General features: G+C 38.0%; 1 protein-coding gene and 1 long non-coding RNA gene across 6 annotated transcripts in view; one reads left to right on the forward strand and one right to left on the reverse strand.

Moving 5' to 3' along the window:
- Positions 1–18,849, forward strand: part of phf21b (PHD finger protein 21B) — a 71,921-nt gene that overhangs the window by 28,312 nt on the left and 24,760 nt on the right. For 4 of the 5 annotated variants that reach the window (XM_015030659.1, XM_015030655.1, XM_015030658.1 and 1 more), the window contains exons 2-3: positions 5,031–5,075; positions 18,194–18,448. In XM_015030659.1, the coding sequence (XP_014886145.1) occupies positions 5,031–5,075; positions 18,194–18,448 (300 nt within the window). Of the gene's footprint in view, positions 1–5,030; positions 5,076–17,479; positions 17,961–18,193; positions 18,449–18,849 lie in introns of those variants that run through there. The other variant, XM_015030657.1, reaches the window with a different exon arrangement.
- On the reverse strand, positions 17,965–18,263 carry LOC106946381 (uncharacterized). The gene is made up of 2 exons (XR_001424756.1): positions 18,176–18,263; positions 17,965–18,063 (listed from the first exon to the last, which is right to left on the reverse strand). It is a non-coding gene; the product is annotated as an uncharacterized LOC106946381 (long non-coding RNA).

Consider the following 18,849-nt stretch of genomic DNA (forward strand, 5'->3'; position numbering starts at 1 on the left):
GTAGTCAGGCCTTAATATTACATTGTAGAGTTGATCTGAATTTAAAGTCCAAATAAATAGAAGCTGTAAAACACACTTGTCTGACGAGATGGCCACCCTGCACTATGGAAACGCAAGGAGTGGATTATTGAAAAAATATCACAATTATCCAAAAAGTAAATCTTCAAAAACCAGAAATTTGATTATCGCCCAGTCCTGGTCTGAACCTGGAAACTTAAAAAAAAAACAATTCTTACTCATTTAAAACCAATCGGAGACACTTGCATCAAATCAAAGTCCAAAATTGTCCAAAATGAAGGTTAAGCTGGAATAAATCGATCTAAAACAGAACACTGGTTGGTTTAAAATCAAGTCATGTCTAAAGTTTATCTCGCATATGAACCAAACTGGTCCAGAACCAGTTTAACTCAGTTTGAAACCAGTTTGAAACCAGGCTACTGGAACAGGCAGGAGCTCAACAAAACCTTTCAGATTTTGAATAAATGAGTTTGGAGTCGTTTTATGAGCAGGAAAACAGAATTTAACTGTAAATTTAATGAATTAATCAAACAGATAATATTGCTTTTAAGCAGAATAGATCTTACACATTTTGCTCTAATTGGATAAACAGTTGGATTATGGCTCAGATTAATCCAGCTTTGACCATTTGATGAATGAAACCTTCTTCAGTTTGAAGTTTTTTCTTTCCTCTGCCAACGTCTTCATCCAACATGTTTACACAAACCGAACTTGGCTTCATTTTCTGCAGGTTTCTTCAGGGAGATATTGATCTGGAATAAAGCCGCTGATGAAATGAACCGAAATGAGAATGAAATCTCTTCCAGTGGTGTTTAATGTTTCAGGCTACAGTGAGAAACTCTGCAGAGATTGAGTCAGAAAATTGCTTCTCCAGTAGAAACCGGAGTTCAGTGAAAATTGGAATCCTGTGAAACATTATGTACTGGAACATTACACGGAAATGATCAAAGCTGGGAGGAATTGCTCTTGTTGGAAAACTGAATGGGGAGCACAAAGGCTCCATTTCACTCCCAAAACTCTTTCTGTAGGAGAAAAGCCGAAGCAAACAGACTCCACCTGCAGGTTTCAAAAACACGCTGAGAGGATTCCAGGAAGTGTTCCTGTTGTTTCGATTCAGGTTTAACACCTCCATGTTTCTAAATGTGATTCACAGCCATTGTTCAGGCAGGTGAAGCCGACAGGAGTGACGGAACGATAATGATGTAAAAGCTTGAAAGAGCTTTGGCTGAGAGCTGCGGCTTTTAGTTAAAGGTCTGAACAGAGCAGCTCATTACGCCCATCAACGTCCAGTTTTACCTCCAGATCCGATTCACTTCGTCTTAAATCCATGAAAAAATGTCAGATTATCAGTAAGAATAATCCAAAAATCTGTCAGAAAAGGATGCAAAACCACTTATTTATCTGACCATGTTTTACATATTTGGACATTAATATGCTAAAATAAATCTCTGAAATCTCTAAACGTTTTCATAAACTTGGAATCTGCAACATTTACAACCTAAAGAGACGTTTTTACTCTCCGCCCAGCAAAATAAAACTCATTTAAAACCGCAAATGTCAAATAACGTTTTTAAAAAAGACAACTTATAACTTTAGAAACATATCTACTGCAGAACATTTGCAATTGAATTTCCGCAAAGGATCACACTGAAAGTTTCAGTAAAATGCTTTTTAAAATGTTTTCTTGACAATCTATATAATTTTCTGTCCCACTTTTCAAAAAGTTATGTTTATTTTTATTTTAAATCCTAAAAATAGACATAAAATTGTTTCTTTAAAGACTACAACAAATTTGGTAAAGTAGATATTTATCTAAATTTATAATTTACATATATATTATAAGGTTTTTTTGTGGTCTGATAGCAAAACAGCTCTTTATTTATAAATGTTGCAGATCCTTGGTCTAGTCAAATCCCAGATTAGAACTAGAAGAAACTCCTCGAACAGCTGAAAGTGAGAATTGGCACTAACTTTTTCTCGGCTTGGAAACATATTTTACACTTCCAGTTTTTAACTAAAACAAACAAAGGCCCATTTGTCCCAAATATTTCACGGTTGTCTGTTTTTTGACGTAGTTCTCTCAATTTTGACGTAAAATATGCATTTATAACATTTATGTTTTGATTTATGTCCTGTAAATACTGTGAACACTTGTAATAAATCATCCAGACTTGATGTCTAATCATGCAAAGAAACGCTGAAATCTTCCCGGGTTTTAAAAGTAAATCTGCTTTTTATGCTTCGCAGCGTTCAGACTGCTGACAGGTTTCTCACTCCATAATGATGCCTGATAATAACAGCATCCTCAGGTGTTTCTCCTCCATCAGAGATAACTCTGTCAGCAGGATCTCCGATCAGCCTCTCCAGCCTGTAATGGATTTTTTTCTTTTTTTTGTCCTTGCTCCTTCGCGTTCAGCCGCAGAGACGGAAGACAATTTCATTTACCTGCAGCTAATGAAAAGCTAGTTTTCAGTGTGATAGTGGGACGCCGCCTTCCTGCCTGCAGCTGAAATGAATGACTGGATCATCTGCAGAGGCCCGTCTGCCGCGCCGTAAACTCAAACCGTTTTCCTGCTGTCTGCGGCTTCCTGACGTTTCAGAGGAAAAACAGGCAGGAGCAGAAAGAAAGAGGGAAATCTGGTGAAACCTTCCTGCTCTGAAGGGCTGAGACAGGATGAGTGGGCGCCTTGGCTTTAAAAGCTTTCCTGTTTTTAGTCATTCAGAAGCTAAAATGCAAGAAAAACGACCAGTGAGTGGTTTGTTGTTTAGTTTAGTCAGGAAGGTGTATGAAGAGTTCAAGTTCAGAAGCATTAAGGTGAAACGAAGGCAAGGCCGCAGAGTTTTCTTAAAGAAAAGCTGATTTGCTTCATTCATCCTTGAGCAGATTATTGGGTTTGTATCTTGGTGTGTTTTGAAACGTGTCTGAAAAGCTTTTGGTTTGCAGAACAGATTCATTCCCTTGAGTTTGGCAGCAGGAGGAACATTATGGACCTGCTGAAAAGATGTGAGCTGATTAAAAGAGCTTTTTATGATGGTCAAATGTCCAGGATTAATGAAGAAACACACTTCTGTCCACCGTCTCTCTCTCTTCTGTCTTTCTCATTGCTTCTCTCTTTTTCTCTTCCTCTCTGTCTATTGCTTTTTCTGTTCCTCTCTCCATCTCTGCTCTGGTTTTGTCTTTTTCATTGTCTCTCAATCTTTCTCTTTTCTGTCTATTTATCTCTTCCTATTCTCTCTCTTTTGCTTTTTCTTTGTTTCTCTGTCTCTCACCTTCCCTGTCTCTATATGTCATCTCTCTCTTTCTCCTTTTCTGTCTTTTTCTCTGTCTATATTTCTCTCTTTTTTTTGTCCCTTTCTCTCCATCTGGTTGGCTCTCATAGATAGCTATGGGTAATCTTTTTGATTTATTTTTGTGGCCACTTTATTTCTACATTAATAGAAAATGAAGCCATGATATGGATCTGAAGCAAAGATTGAGTTCTGTAAAAATCAGTTTCATTATTTTTATTTGGTATTTAGTCAATTTAAAAAAATAATGGAACCCATGAAGAAGAAAATCTCCCAAGAATTGATCCCGGCAGGAATTAATTTTATTATTATTAAAATACTTAATCTCTTTTTTCTTTTTTTTTTGTAAAGCGGCATTTTTTGTATAATCTAGGTATTGTAAGGTACTTAAATTGTATTTTATTTGTGTGTGTGATGCGGTTGGGGAAAACTTTCAGTTTGTATTTTTTGCTTAAGGCTTTCTGCTGTAAGTTCACCAGATGTTTCGTGGAAGAAAATCTGAAACTTTTCTTAACCCTGGGCTGTGATTGTCTTCATGATGAATCTGTTTTGGTGGAAATAATCAGATTTACTTGTGTTGATAATAATCCTCAGAGTTCTTGGTGTCTTCGTGGCGTAGCGACAGTATCTGAACGAGGCTCTGGTCATTTTCACTGTAACTGCCTCCTGCTGGAGCTGTGAATATGTGTGAGCCACACTTCTAATTGAGCGCCGACATGTGGGCACATGTTTGGTCGTCATGCTGCTGTCGCTCCGGGGACCGGCCTCCTTCCTCCGCCTGCAGCTCCTCACACCTCCTCCACCCATCAGACGGCCGCGTGTCGTTTCCTGTCTCTGACCTCCAACACCTCGGCCTGTGGCAGAAATTACTCCTCAGGCCGGCTTGTCTGGACTCGGCCTCTTCTTCGTCTACTTAATGTAGATCGCTGATGGAAATGCTTTTTCTTAGTATGTTTCTTTCTTTTCTAATGTTACTTTAGTTTCTACCAAATTTTCCTCCTTGGTGTGACTACATCAACTCTTTTTTTAGGGCTTGCATTGGTACGGATGTATGATTTTAACATTTTAACATATCAGACAAATATAAACAACCTATGTTTACTTCCATCTTGTTGCCATTTGTTTCTAGAGGATTGTGGGAAGTTTTAGGCTGCTTTCAAAGCAGCCATGTTAAGTCTGCTTTAATCCAGTCCGTTTGGGCAGAAAGTCTGGTTTGTTTGGGGAGGTGCGATCGCGTAATCGAACTCTGGTCCGCCTCCAAACCTCGATTTCAGTTTGATTGAAGTGAACTCAGCAAACCACAACTCCCTGCTGCTTCCAGATTTCCCCCGTGTGAAAAGCAATGCATACAGAACGAATTTATCAGTCGGACTGTCATATCAGGAAAAAAATAAATAAAAAGGTAAAGTCTGGACCAAGTTTTTATTTTGAGATCAGATGTTCAAAGCTCGCAGGGGGAGGAAGAGGAGGAGGAGTTCATCAGGAGGAAGGAGAAAATAAATCATTTTATTTCTTGATTGCTCCAAATTTCTGCTCTGCCTCCCGTTTTCCTGAGATTCAGGAATGATTTATGGGAACATTTTGCTTCTCTGTCCTTAGTTGACTTGTGTAGATTAATTCCAGTCGTTTGCAACTGCAACAGCCAATGAAATCAGGTTTTATGGAGTAAATATTAATCTCTTACAGTAATTCTGTTCCTGAAGATATTCCTCTTTCTTTTACAGAACCAGACGTTGTGCAAAGGCCTCAATGAGCTTCAGAACGGCCAGGTAGGCGACGCCTGCCCTCTTCCTTTGATCAGCGGTGGTGGGCTTAAAGGAGACGTGTTGCGTAAAATTCACATTTTGCATGTGTATGTACTTCCATTTGGGTTTTAACTGCTTCTAAAAACAGTCAAAATGTTTTTTTTTAAAAACAAACAAAAAAAAACAACACCAAGCTGTTTTTGGCAATAAGTCAATTATTATTATTATTATTATTTTTTTTGGTGTCTGGAAAGTGAGCCGTTTCAAAAACCTCCAGAATGTAACGTCACCAATCAGCATCCACTGCCCGTTACCTAGCGACCAGAGCGGAACTCCAGCACACTTGTTCAGCTGGTTTTACTGCTATACAATGGCTGCTGGAGAAGACTAGTTTTTTTCAAAGATGTGTTGTTGTATAATTGCGCATCTATTTTCGCTTGTGAGTGTAAACGTTGAGTTTGAGGGCGTGGCCAGCAGCAGCTTATTTTGATTTAAAGTGACAAGAAGCCAAAATAGGCTAACAGCTCATTTTCTAAGAATGATTATGTGCAAAAAATATAATGAACATGTTAAGAATAGGCCATGACATGTCATAACCTGTTCCACATTGCATAAATAGGCCACCTTTTAAGTAAAGTTCAAATGAACAGAGAAAAGTAGGAGAAAATGTCTTCTGCCACACCTCCTTTTTTCCAAAAATAGTAAAGAATTATTGTCTTAAAACAAGTTTTTATAAGTTGCTGAAAAGTTACTTGCAAGTTGGTTTTACTGAGATATTTACACTGGAAACTAGACCAAAAGTACGTGGTAAGAGTTTGTGTTTTTGCAGTAAACTGGATAAAAGACGGTTAATTGTGAGCTTGTAGAGCGCTGTACTTTCAGCGAGCGGCTCTTTAACGGTCTGTAGCGACTCTCTCCTTAGGCTGCAGACCAGAGGAAGAGAGAAGTGAAAGGATTCATTATCCGTCAGTTTAATTTCAGCGCTGCGATTCATTACGGAGTGGAAGTCGATTCTGGCCTGGCGTTGCGGCTGCGCAGCGTTCTGCAGAAGAGACGAAACCTAATTAAAAGTCTGTGATGGGTGGATAATTGTTGCAGCGCAGCAGTGTGTGTAATTAAGGCTGGATCGCTTTTACAGGTTTATGTTGTAAATATACATTTTATCTCCCCAGTTGCTTAAAGCAGAATTATTATATAGTTTCTGCTCACAACCGTCAAGTTGTAGGAGCTGTTTATATCATTACTGCTGCTGTTAGCTTAAGGAGGTGACTAAAGCGCCCCTTTAGTCTGATAGGAAACAGGAAGCAGAACATCTCTGATGAAAGCAGCAGACTTTTCAAAAATTCACCCAGGTTTGGGTTTCTCTGAGCCAAGATCCTTCAGAAAGCCGAAAGGAGAGAAGAGCACCTTCTTCTGTTTCCTCCCTGAGGTGTAATTAGAGCCAATCAGGAAGATCAATTCCAGCATCATAATACAGCAGAGAGGAGATGCGAAATGAGCAAGCCGGTTTCTCGCAATTTAAAGAGGCAGTACCATCTAAAATTAGCTTATTGGAGCTTTAATTATGTTATAATGTTATTCCCCATCAAAAACAGACCTGGAATGTTGCTTTGATTATTTCATGCATGTTTGGGAAAATGCCTGGTAGGACCTAGCCCCGCCTTCATGGATGAAGCTCCTCCCCCACTCAGCTCCTGCAGACTAACCAGCAACAATTGGCAAACACCTAGTTTAGCTGCACGTCTGCTGAGCTCATTATAGCATCTACTTCTCAGAGCAACTCTGGTTAAAAAAAACCATTGTTAAAGGGTTAATAAAGGAGCCATGTTGGGATGACATACTGGAGGCGGAGTTACAGAAAGAGGAGGAGTTTTTAAAGAGACAGAGGCCCAATTTTACAAAGTTAAAATACAAAGTCCATTTTGTTTGCCTTATACATTCAGCATTTTTTTTAACTGAAGTTAACATAGTTAGTGAAATCTTGGCATGAAGTTTATAAAATCTGTAAATGTCTTCAAATATCAAACCATTTGAATTTAGTTTTGTTATATTTCACATTCAAGTTGAGGCATTTTCGAGTACAATAAACTTTTTTTTAAAGTCCCAACACCAAAAATACAGCAGTTTTCAAAACTAGCCTAGAAAATAAAATAAAATAAAAAAAATAAATTTCCCAAAATACAGGAAATTTATTTATTTTTTTTTGTATGAGAACTAGTCTGCTATTATCAACAGATCACTTTTATTTATTAATTTACTCAGATGTAATTGTAATGATCTGATCTTAAAGTCAAGCTGTGAGCGCTGCAGGTTTTGTCACTTTGTCAGCCTGAAGTGTAAACAGTTTGACAGAAAGCAGAAGTAAAAGATGCGGTGCAGGAAAAGCGGGCTCAGATCCAGCTGAGATGATGGCCGCCGCCATCAGAGGGTCGAATGGAGAGAAATAAATGTAAGAAAATAACCAGGAGACCCAAAATAATCTTCCTCCTCCTCCTCTAAGCTCCTGTTTTTTCCTTGGAGCACAGAGTGAGAGAAGCTAATCTAAGGCACCCCGCTGCAGACGTGGAAAGTGTTCACTTCACATCCACTCGGCCAATATTTACCTGCTGGCTCAAACCAAACGGCTGATCCTGGAAGCTGTCGCGTTCAGCGAGGCGAGAAGAAGATAAAGAGAGACTGGCTGCAGAGAAACAGAGCTTCATACCTGCTAAACAAACACAGATTCGCTTTCAGACGGATTCAAAAGGACCAAAACAGAGTCTGAGGACAAAACTCAACCTTCAGATGTTCCTCTGTTCTTCCTTTAGGCTTCCTGAAGGTTTTTCTTGCTTAAGCAAAAACACTTTTGCCTGAATAATGGTCGGATAATCACAAACTTTATTTTCCTGGTGCTAGATTTTAACATTTTCTCAGAAGTGTAGCGTGTATTTTTCATACTCGACCCCTTTTATTTTGATACCATAAAATAAAATCCAGTGAAATAGTCTTTTTGATCAATGAATATTTGAAAATGTAACCGTATAACTCCAGATGTCCTCTGAAGGTTTCATGGGTTTGTTATTCCTAGATTACACTGCAAGATTTCCTCGTCTTACAATATTAAAGACACCTCAATTATCAGGATTAAGACTCACGTGATTTATCGGTTATTTAAATAATTGTAAACCAATTTAGATTAGTTGCTAACTGGCGTTAATTAATCTATTAATTGTCAACACAACAATCATTTTTAATCTGAATAATCCATATAACAATTGATTATTAAATTAGTTGACAGTTATTTCAATCGATTAATCGTGAATAATCATTTCAGATAGATAGAAACAGTCCGCAAATTGATCAGTAGAAGAAGCCTAATCATCCTTTTCTGATTTAAATTGATAACATTTTATTTCACCGTTATGAACTGTTTTCATAAAGAGGTAAACGTGAGCAGAAACGCTGCGGCTGCATCAGGAACACCATCTGTTGGGTTATTTTGGGAAAATCGTATCATCTGTCATTCGATGCGTTTGTGTTAACGGATCCTTCTGAGTGATTCAGACTAAAGAAATCATCGCCTCATCCTCCCCTCATGAAGACCACCCACCCCAGTGCATGTTGGGATGTTTCCTCTTCGCCCCAGGCTGAAGGAGGGGGGAGGTTGTTGTCGGGCGGAGAGCGTCCCTTTGTCCGCCTCTCGTCCCTCTGGACGCCTGCAGGAAGTTCTCAGATGTCTGCAGAGACGCAGACGGACCTGCCTGCAGATGTTCACGTTTCTTCAACACAAACTGTGTTTTAAAACGATCCCAGCAATTTTTTTTTTATTTTTTATTTTTTTTTTTTTCCCCCTGTTTTAGGGCAAAGGTTTTCCTCCAGGTAAATGCTGTAAGCATCTGGTTCTGGGATCTTCTGAGAGCTAAACGTCTCTCTGACTCCAGATGTTTCTGCTGGTGAATCCAGATTCAGTCTGAACACATCCAGGATCCAGATTAGGATGTTAGTCTGAGTGTTTTTGTGTTTCTGCTCTTTGTCTGCCTCCATTGTCTGCAGGAGTCCATCTGCTGGCCTCCTCTGCCTCCCCCTCCTCTTGCTCACTCCTCCTGGCCCCTCAGTCTGCCTCCCCGTCCTCCCTCCTCTCTCTGAGTTCAGGAACATCATCAGAAAACTTTATAAATCTAAAATATTTCTTTATTTTGTCTGTTTAACAAAAACACAGCAGATAGCAACAATTAGGAAAGTGGTGGAAAATTTGAACTATTGACAGACCACATAATTCATAATATAAAATTTATTTTTTCCCCATTTTTTTAATGAAATCTCTGTATCAACAAAGATCCAAAATATAAAAAAGGCTTGGGACTGTTGCCTTATTAAAAGAAAAACAGGAAATTTCCAAATTTTGGGGGCCATCTGCTATTTTCTATTTTGTTGACAACTGTTTACCATTCTTGACTTTTGGTCGGGCCACACTGTGAACACCCTAGAATTATGATTATTTTAAAGACAAACACAGACCGGGCTTATATTTTTATTAAAAAGAGCTTAAAATAAAGCAATTGAATTTCAGCTCAACGTTTTGCATTTATTTTTAGTTTGTTATGATAGTAAAATTAAAAGCTGCTTAGTACTTGACTTTGTGATCCATATGGCAATGAACACAAATTTAGCTTAAGTTTTTTAAAGAACAAAAATGTTTTTATGTCCAATTTGTCTGTTTGCTGTTTTTTTCTCATCTTATTTTTTCTATATTTAGATTGTGTAAAGGGATTGAGAAAAAAATCACAAAATTCTTAAAATATTTTAAAAGTAGCACCACAAATGTGTGATTTTGACATTTTAGCTGTCAGAAGGAAAGATCTCCTGCAGCAGTCTGTATCGCAGCGGTTTTGAAGAAGCCTCAGACTGAAAACACTGCTGCATTATTTATCATCTTGTTGAGCTGCAGTAATTAAATAATCTGTTGAATAATCCATGGATTAATCAATTTACTGGATACTATGTGTGAAATCCCAAGTTTTTTTAGGCCTCATCCAACATCATTTATTTAAATGAATGTAAAAATAAGAGTCAGGTTGTCGCAGCTTCGTCCTGATGAGATGTTTTAGCTTTTGTTTTTATATTCTTAACATTTCATCTGATTTAAATTTGTTTTACACCACAGTAAGAACAACTACATTTAAATTTTAACCATCTCTTTGAGACTTTAATCTAATTTTAGGAAAACTTTCAGTAATAACTTAAATATTGACCTTTGGAGGTGTTATCCTGAATCCAGTTTTTACTTTCTCCTCCCTTCTGGCTCGTCTGTGTGGAAGATAAAACATTCAATCCATGGCGTTTGCTCAACAGATGTCCTTAATCCCGGCTAATCCCGGATGTTAAACGGTTGTTTTCTCTGTGGCAGAGCGTGGGGCTCCAAAGCTTCCCAGTTGGACTCCCTCACATCCCCTCTGGTCCGTTCAGATTTCACATTTCCTAAAACAAAATAAACCCCAAATTATTTCCCGAGACAGACACTTAAATAAGTAACTCAAGAACTAAAATAAGTAGATTAAATTAAAATATGAAGTTAATTAAATATCCTATCATGCTTTTACAGTTTCAGTCAAAAACTTTTTATTTGAAAGGTGAAATGAATAAAAATTTTGTTTGTATTAAACGTGAATGCTTAGAAAAACAAATTGTTTCATAAAACACATCATCCATCCAATCTAGATTCAGAAAGTAAAGATCTTAATGATGGAGGAAAGCGTTAAAACTGTTTGAGAGCAATAGCTTGGAGAACTAACAAACCGGCAACCTATGGAGGGTTTTAAAAGTTCTCTGTGGCGAACACAGTCTGCCTGTAGCTACACTCACTTCAGTCAAAACTGTAATCCAAAAAAAAAAAAAAAAAATCTGGTAGCATTTAGACGGGTGTTTAAATTTCTGCTCCAGTTCTGATCTGCATTTTTACACTGTTGTACATAGAAATGTGTTCTGTCTCTTTTATAGGAATAGTTTATGCTATATTAGTGAACCATTCCGTTATTATGCTTGGAAAATCTCACTTTTCTCCACATAAATTAACTTTATGCTCACAAACGACATCCGAGGTCGCAAAAATTTGTTTTCTAACAGGAAAAAAGTCTCATCCTGAAAATAATTCCTAACAGTTTTAAGAGATGTGTGGCTAAAAAAAACATTTTTTAGAAAAATACTGAAAAGGTTTCATGCTTTCAGTATGTATAAGATTTTTATTCAGACATATATTTAGTTTAAATAGTTTCAAATATATCATATTCAGTTAGAATTAAAACTATTTGTCCCATTTGTCAGTTAAAAAGGTGGAAAATGTTCAGTTTCTGATGTATTTTTACACTTTTATGTTTAACTTTAACCTATTTGAACTCTAATTGAGCCAATAATTTCTTGGAATATATGGATGAAGCTCCTGTTTTTTATTTTTCTTTAACGTCTGCGGTTAATAGAAGCAGATTCACCTCTGCTTAGCGCTTCATTTCAGATGTAGTTTGACCTTTCCTGCTCCTTGCGGTGGCCGCTGGTCGATATTCTGAGCTTTTGGCTCAAGGTTTGAACTGTTGGCTTCACAAATAAATGTTTTCATGACAGCGATGACCTCCAGCCACATCCTGCTGCTGCAGCAGGTTCTAATCGGGCTGTTTGGTTTCTGATCCACGCTGAGGAAACTCCAGACTAAAACAATGAGAAAATTATTATAAAATATGTTGTAAATAAATAATAATAATAATAAAAAAACATTTAATAAAATACAAAACAATAAACTGAATATATAATAGTGTAATGTGCAATAATTGTGGTAATAGTAGTAATAGTTATATGAATAAATAATAAAAGAATGAAAAATAAATGCTAAAATCTGGCCAATTTAAACTACGTGTCACAAAATTCATTAAATTAAAAACTAAACATAAATTTGTAGTTTTACCTGCTCAGCAATATTAAAAAAAATGTATTAAATCTTTAAAAAACCAAAACATAGAAAAACGCTTTAGATTGTTGCCATAACAAAAGAAAAACAGACAATTTCTACATCAGTTTATTTCTGGTTTGTTGGACAAAGTTTTACCATTCTTGTAGTCAGGGTGCCGATCAAGATGACTTCAAGGGCCAAAAAATGGCCCAGGGGCCACACTTTGAACACCCCTGCTATAGATGATATATAAATATACATGGTGTGTAAACATTATTATTGATTTAAAACTGTAAATAGTTCAAAATATAGTAGCAAAGTAATAACTGAGTGTGTTATGTAATTAGATTTTTAAACATGTTGGTCGAGATATTATATGACATGTTTATAATTGATAAAACAAGATAAATTCACATTGCCAGTAATAATAAAAGTAAAGTTACAAAATTAGACCATAAAAAGAAAGCAGAAATAATAAAATATTTCTCATGAGCAACGCGACAGAATCCAAACCACTTCCTAACACTTCTATTGGACAGGAAATCAAAACGTCCCTTCAGTATAAAAGCCTCCTGCTGACAGAAGACCCCACTCTGAGCTTTTAATTTAGAAACGGGAGTCAGGTGAGATGCCTGAGTGAAATTGAGCTGCTGTTTGTCTTGCCTCAGTGCGGTTGTTGTGGTCAGGACCCCCGCCGCTCCCCTGATGTCTCCACAGTAAAATAAAATCCGAGTTCAGCCCGACTCAAGCGGAGCGGCCATGCTGTTTCACTCCCAATGAAACCTCGAGTACTGAGCGTGAGCTTCAATCATTTAGACTTTCATTGAGAAGAAAAGCAGACGGCGGCGACGCAGTTTCGATTAAATCCCCGCAGGTCAGCATGAAGCTAAAAACAACTCATAAGCTTTTCTGACAGCTTTGATTAAAAAGAAAATAGATTTTAGATTAAAAAAAAAAACAAACAAAAAAACATGAATGTAGCGGACAGAAAAGGAAAATCTGTTGTTTTAAAAACAAATATAAACACAACCTGTTGATAAAAATGAGACTAAATAAGTTCAGATTCGAGGTGAACAAAACAATAAATTGTGTCAACAATCTACTGAAACCAGAGACCAGGACTTAATTAAATAGCTTAAATAAATCTGTGGTTTTTCAAATAATCTTTTATTCCATGTATTCAACTCAGAATATATGTATTAGGTTAGATTGTTTTAATTTTTGAAGCGTTTAAAGTAAGTTTGACCTTCTGATCTTTGTAAACTGCCTTCATCATCACCACCATGATGGATAATATTTTGACTTTATGAAAAAAAAATTTTTTAGAAAGATATATTATTCTGAAATTCAGAAAATATAAATAAACATGGAGAACCAGAAATTGGACTAAAATAAAATCGATAATATTCTGCTTTTCACTTTGAACATGAAAGTTCGTCGGCCCAAAGCAATGCGAGTCAGATGGCTGCTTAGGGCCTCCACACCAGCAGGGGGCCCCCAAGAGCATGATTTGATTGGATTTTATAGTGATTGATCTAGACTCATCACAATAACAATTTTTTTGGATGAAAAATTGCATTAAACGATAATATTGGTTGAGACCATTTTAGTAATAATGCAAGAACACATTTTCAAAGCTCAATAAACTTTCAGTTCTAAAGAAGGATTTAACTTTAAGACATTTTAAAAAAAAAAATATATATATATATATATATAAAAACAATACAATTAATTAACAAGTCTCTGTGAACAAAACTGTCCTTTTAAAAAAGGGACTAGTTGAGCCTGAAGACTTATCATCCAGTTTTTGGTAGAAAGAGAAAAATTATAAATCATTTGCTTGTTTCAATTTATTATATGATTAATTGATTTATTTCTACAGGCCTATTCAAATTCAAAAATACTTTTTTGATCCCAAAGAAAAATTTAAATTTGTTGCAACTCGTTTGAGTATAGATGGGCCCCGGATTAAAAATCTGCTCTGGGCTACAAAAAGGTTTGGGCCGGCCCTGACCTAATTGGAAAAAAAAAAAAAAGGAAGAAAAATTACATTTTTGCATGAACTTTGTTTCCTTTATTACATCTCTGTATTAAAAGCAGGATTTATCAAAATAATCTTAAAGACAAGTTAGATTTTTAAAAGATGATTCTTTGATGTAGTAATAATGTTTTATTGATCGGTTGATCGGGTCGTTGGCGTCCTAATATTTCCTTCCCTCGGTCACATTCCGATGAACTCTGAGTAAAAAAAGCCGCTGCAGGCGCGTTTGATTTGCATTTAAATGGATTTATTGTCGGGCGGAGACTGACCACATGATGTGGGAAATGAATGGAGCGCCGGCCGCCTCCTCGTGTTTGTCTCCCAGCCGCATAATGAACATTTTAATGTGATTGTTATCTGCCGGCGGGCTGGAGAACCGGAGCAGTTAGACTAACAATCAGAGCTGCTTATTATGGAGGCTGAAACACCGAGGTATTGATTCAGTTCCTGAACAGAATCAAACAGAGGCGACAGTGAAAGGAGTTTTAATCGTCTCTGCAGGGAAGCTGCTGTGAAGGCCGTCAGATTACAGGAAGTTATTAACAAGGAACGGGAAGAGAGCGACGACAGACCGCAGGTTCATTGGTCTCTTATGTCCTTCCTTCAGTGTCCTTTCCATCCTTCATTCATTGCTAGTTTTTCTTTCCTTCTTCCTTCCTTCCTTCTTATTGTTCATGTTGGCATCACTGAAGACACCCACAGGGAGTTGAATAAGCATCGATACCAGAGACTCCATGATGACCTTGTTGGTGACCTCTATAACTTGATATTTCCAACCCAAGTTCCAGAACTGGAGAATCTTCTTTGAAGAAATTCCTTCAAGTTATCAGAAGTTGAGTTTCCTTCATTTAAATCTCTGAAAACAGAAGAGTGGACCAAAATGGCTGCCAACGGAGGTGCTGATGGCTTCTAGGGAAAACTTCCTCTGTTCCACTTGAACTTGAAACATGTAAATCTTAAATTTAAACATAATGTGGAAGGAAAACCAATGAGAAACATAAACAAACATTTATCTTCAGTACATTGGTTTTCCAAACATGAAATCAGCAGCTAACAGGTGATTCAGAACATGAGGCAGTTTCTCCTGCTGTCTCCATAAAATATTCACGAGTTCATTCTCGATCCGATCAGAGGAGCGTCGTTCTTCTGCCGCCTCTACATGAAGTCCCACAGCGAGTCGATCCTCTTCATCCCAATCCCATTCCAGCTTCCTGACACCATTTGTTCTGTTCCTCTTTTAACAAAATTCTGACAATAAACCAAATATTTGAGTTTAATTTGGGCTGCAACTAGAGATGGGAATGTTTCTGTGTCCAGCGATTTGATTTAGACATGATTTTAGATTCAGAACTCTGCAAAAACAAAATCTTACCAAGTATTTTTGGTCTAGTTTATAGTGCAAATATCTTAATACCCTTGAAATAAGACAAAACTAACTAAAAAGTGACTTCTCAGCAAGATATAGGAGCTTCTTTTATGTCAGTAATTCCTTAGTATTAATGAAAAAGTTCTTCCATTGGAAAATTATTTCACTAAAGCATGGGGAAAATATCTTGATGTAAGTGAAATAATCTGCCAGTGAAACTAGACCTTTTTCATCAATATTAAGGACTTATTGATTTAAAACAGGCTCCTATTTCTTGCTGAAAAGTTTGTAAGTTAATTTTGTCTTATTTCAGGAGTACTAAGGCAAAAACGTACAACTTCAGCACATTTTGATTTCAATTTTTTAGTATTTTGAATTGATACAGAATTCCCACAACTAGGAATACGTAGTTCCTACATCTCTGAACCGCCATCTTGGTAGGCATAGATGAACCACAGCTTCCAAATCAACAAAATGAAGGTAGAGAGCTCACAAACTGTAATCAACTAATAGTTATAATTTACTTATATTGTTTATAAGTTTGATAGGAACAAGGCAAGAGCTAGTTCTAAGTATGTCTAGTTATGGCTTTTTTATTATTATAGCAACTGCTTAGCAACTGCTGTCATGGTTACGGATGCCTACCAAGATGGCCGTCAGCTACAAAGTTTCCAGAAGTGAGACGTTACATGAGAGCTTCGTATTGCGGTTTCCTGTAGAATCAATTTTTTCTGCACTTCTAGCTGCAACTAACAATTATTCTATCAATTATTTCGATGATTAATCAGATAAAATGTTGCCACATTCTGCTGGTGTTTCATTTGACCTCTTACACTTTTTATGCAATATTGAAAAATACGTTAAAAGAGCCAAATAAATAATTACATTCATTTTTTAAATAAGAAAATAAAAATTTTATTTCCTAAAATGTGGCAATATGGCATTCCTTTAGTGAATTTGAACCAGGTGAAGTTAAAACTGCCACTTGAAGAGATTTGGGTAAAACATATCGACAGATGAAGGTGAAAAAATATTTTTTGTACAATTTTGGCTTATTTACTGCTCTAAGCTGGTCATTTTTTCAGCAAATGGCCTTTTTTTGAGTCTGTACCCTCCAATTAATTATTAATTGATTTATAAATTAGTTGAAGATTATTTCAACAATTGATTATTCACGATTAATCATTTCAGCCCAAGACAAAAAGTGAATTTTTAAGATTGGAAACCTTCAAAACTTCGATACTGAAACACCAAGCACCTGCAGCTCATGGCGGGAGTTTATCTGCTTTCACTTTCACGACTCTAAAACTAATTTCCAAACATTTCTATGGTCCAGTCCTGTGGATTTGACGTTGTTTTGTCCCTCTGGGAATAAGAAAAGCAGCCGCCCGGTTCCTCAGCCCCTTCCAGGACTGAAGCAGCTCGCTGGTAAATGGAGTGTAAACAAAGAGAGCGTCTGGCAACCGCGCTGATGGAAATCTGAACAGCTACTAATGCGTTTTCCAGCGGCCTCCTTATCTCAAAGGCCCCTATCAAAACAGCGAGCATAATGAGCGAGGATAATCCAGCTGGCTGGCCGTAAACAGCCCAGAATGACCTTAACTACGGACTCGGAGAGCCGAACACGTTCTCAATTAAATTTCTCCAGTCGAGAGGCTCAAAATGCTCAGTTTTCCTGCTGAATGAGCAACTTTACAGCAGAACGTCGCTAAAACCGGGAGAGGAAAAACTGCTGACTCATGATAACGGATCTATAGATTTTAGAAGTTTCTTCATTTTAACTCTGATTTTCTCTGATTAAATGTGTTAAATAAATGATTTTAAAGTGTAAAATGTGGAGCTCTGTGGGCGGTTCTGGTCTGCAGGGTCCAGAACTTCACAAAATGGATCACAGCTAGAGTAGAGAACCATCAGCTGATCTGAGGTCACTTCCTGTTCAGGATGGAACTGTGTTTCTGTCCTCAACAGATTGCAATCAGATGAATAACTTGGACCTCCGTACAGTTTTTTACTTTTGGATTCTCTTGTAGCTTAGAAATTAAATAAAATGAATAAAACTGGACGTTTGCATAAATAACGAACGTCCACAGTTGAAAGTTTTTTGTAGCTTTATTGAGGTTCAAAGATCAGTCTATGAACAGGATGTGGACTGGTTGAATTAAAAATAATTAAAATTCCTCCCAGCATTGAGATAAACTGCAGTCATTCTGACATTCACTGCTGGTTCCTCCTATTTTAAAGCTTCCTGTTTGATTAAAAGTTTATTTTTAGTGCGAGCCGTTGTTAAAAGCTCCATGAATCTGATCCTAGGTGTGTCTGAAAAGCTCTGAGCGTTTTAACGTGTTCTTTTGGGTACCTGCTGACCCCCGTCCCTCCGGGAGGGGCCCCGTCTCAGGTCTCCAGCCTGCAGAGGCTTTAAATGAGTGACCTTTCAGACAATAGGAGGGGCCCCGGCTCTGAATGGCGAGCGGCGGGCCAGCGGGTCCTGAAGCAGGCGGCTGTTTGGGCCGCCTGCGGATTCCATTGATTCCCTGAAACAAAAGCTTCCCAGGAAGCTGCTGGTGGAGAGGAATTGGGACCCAACAGGTTCTGGATGGTTCTGGTTTGTTGTTATTTATTAGCTGGAATATGAAAATGTCTTTAAAACTCGTAGGGTGTTTCTGGAAGCTCGACTGTTTTAGTTGCCTGCCTGAACAGAAATATGAAATATTTAGAGCGGATGAAAAGGAATGGGGAAACCTTTTAGAAGAAGCTGAGGAAGGTGGGGGAAGGGTTGTCATGGCGACGAAGTATCAACTCACCTGCCTGTCTTCCCGCAGAAGCTGGCCGTCCGAAGCTGTCCCGTGGGGACCACCAAGCCGCTGTCGCTCATCAAGCCCCCCAGCCAGGGCATCGCGATCTCCGTGGTGCCGGCCAAGGCCCCCGTTTCCATGGTGACTGCACACATTAACGGCCAGAAGGCGGCGGGGCCAGAGCCGCTGCAGGCGTCCCCCATCAACCTCCAGGCGGCCGGTGCCGGAGTCGTTCCGTTCAGCGGCGGCAGGAGAGCCGGGGAGCTGCTGGCTCCCTCTCAGGTAACCCTCACCTGTAGAGTGGGCGGGGACGGCTTCTCCTATTGGTTGGCCGGACCATTTAATGTTAAATATTATATGTCAGTATTTAATATAAGAATAGAAGAGTTAAAAGTCTGGTGGGACTTTTCTGTCAGGCAAAAGTTTGAGACATCTTTATTGAGGCTACCGCTAACTAGCTGCAAATATTAGCTAACTAGCTTCATTGCATTCTGTGACTGTGAGGCTACCGCTAACTACTGTAGCTGCTAGCTAGCTTCATGCTGCGACTTGGTGACTTGAAGTAGTTGAGCCCATAGACATAATATAAGGATAGACGCCTCATGGACTATTGTCGCTGACGAGATTTAGGGCGGCCATCTTGGAGCGGTACTCCACTCCACTCAGCGTTATGTGTTTAGCAG

Source organism: Poecilia latipinna, unplaced genomic scaffold (genome assembly GCF_001443285.1).
Source record: "Poecilia latipinna isolate Pla-1442-1.1 unplaced genomic scaffold, P_latipinna-1.0 Scaffold188, whole genome shotgun sequence".
Lineage (NCBI taxonomy): Eukaryota > Metazoa > Chordata > Actinopteri > Cyprinodontiformes > Poeciliidae > Poecilia > Poecilia latipinna.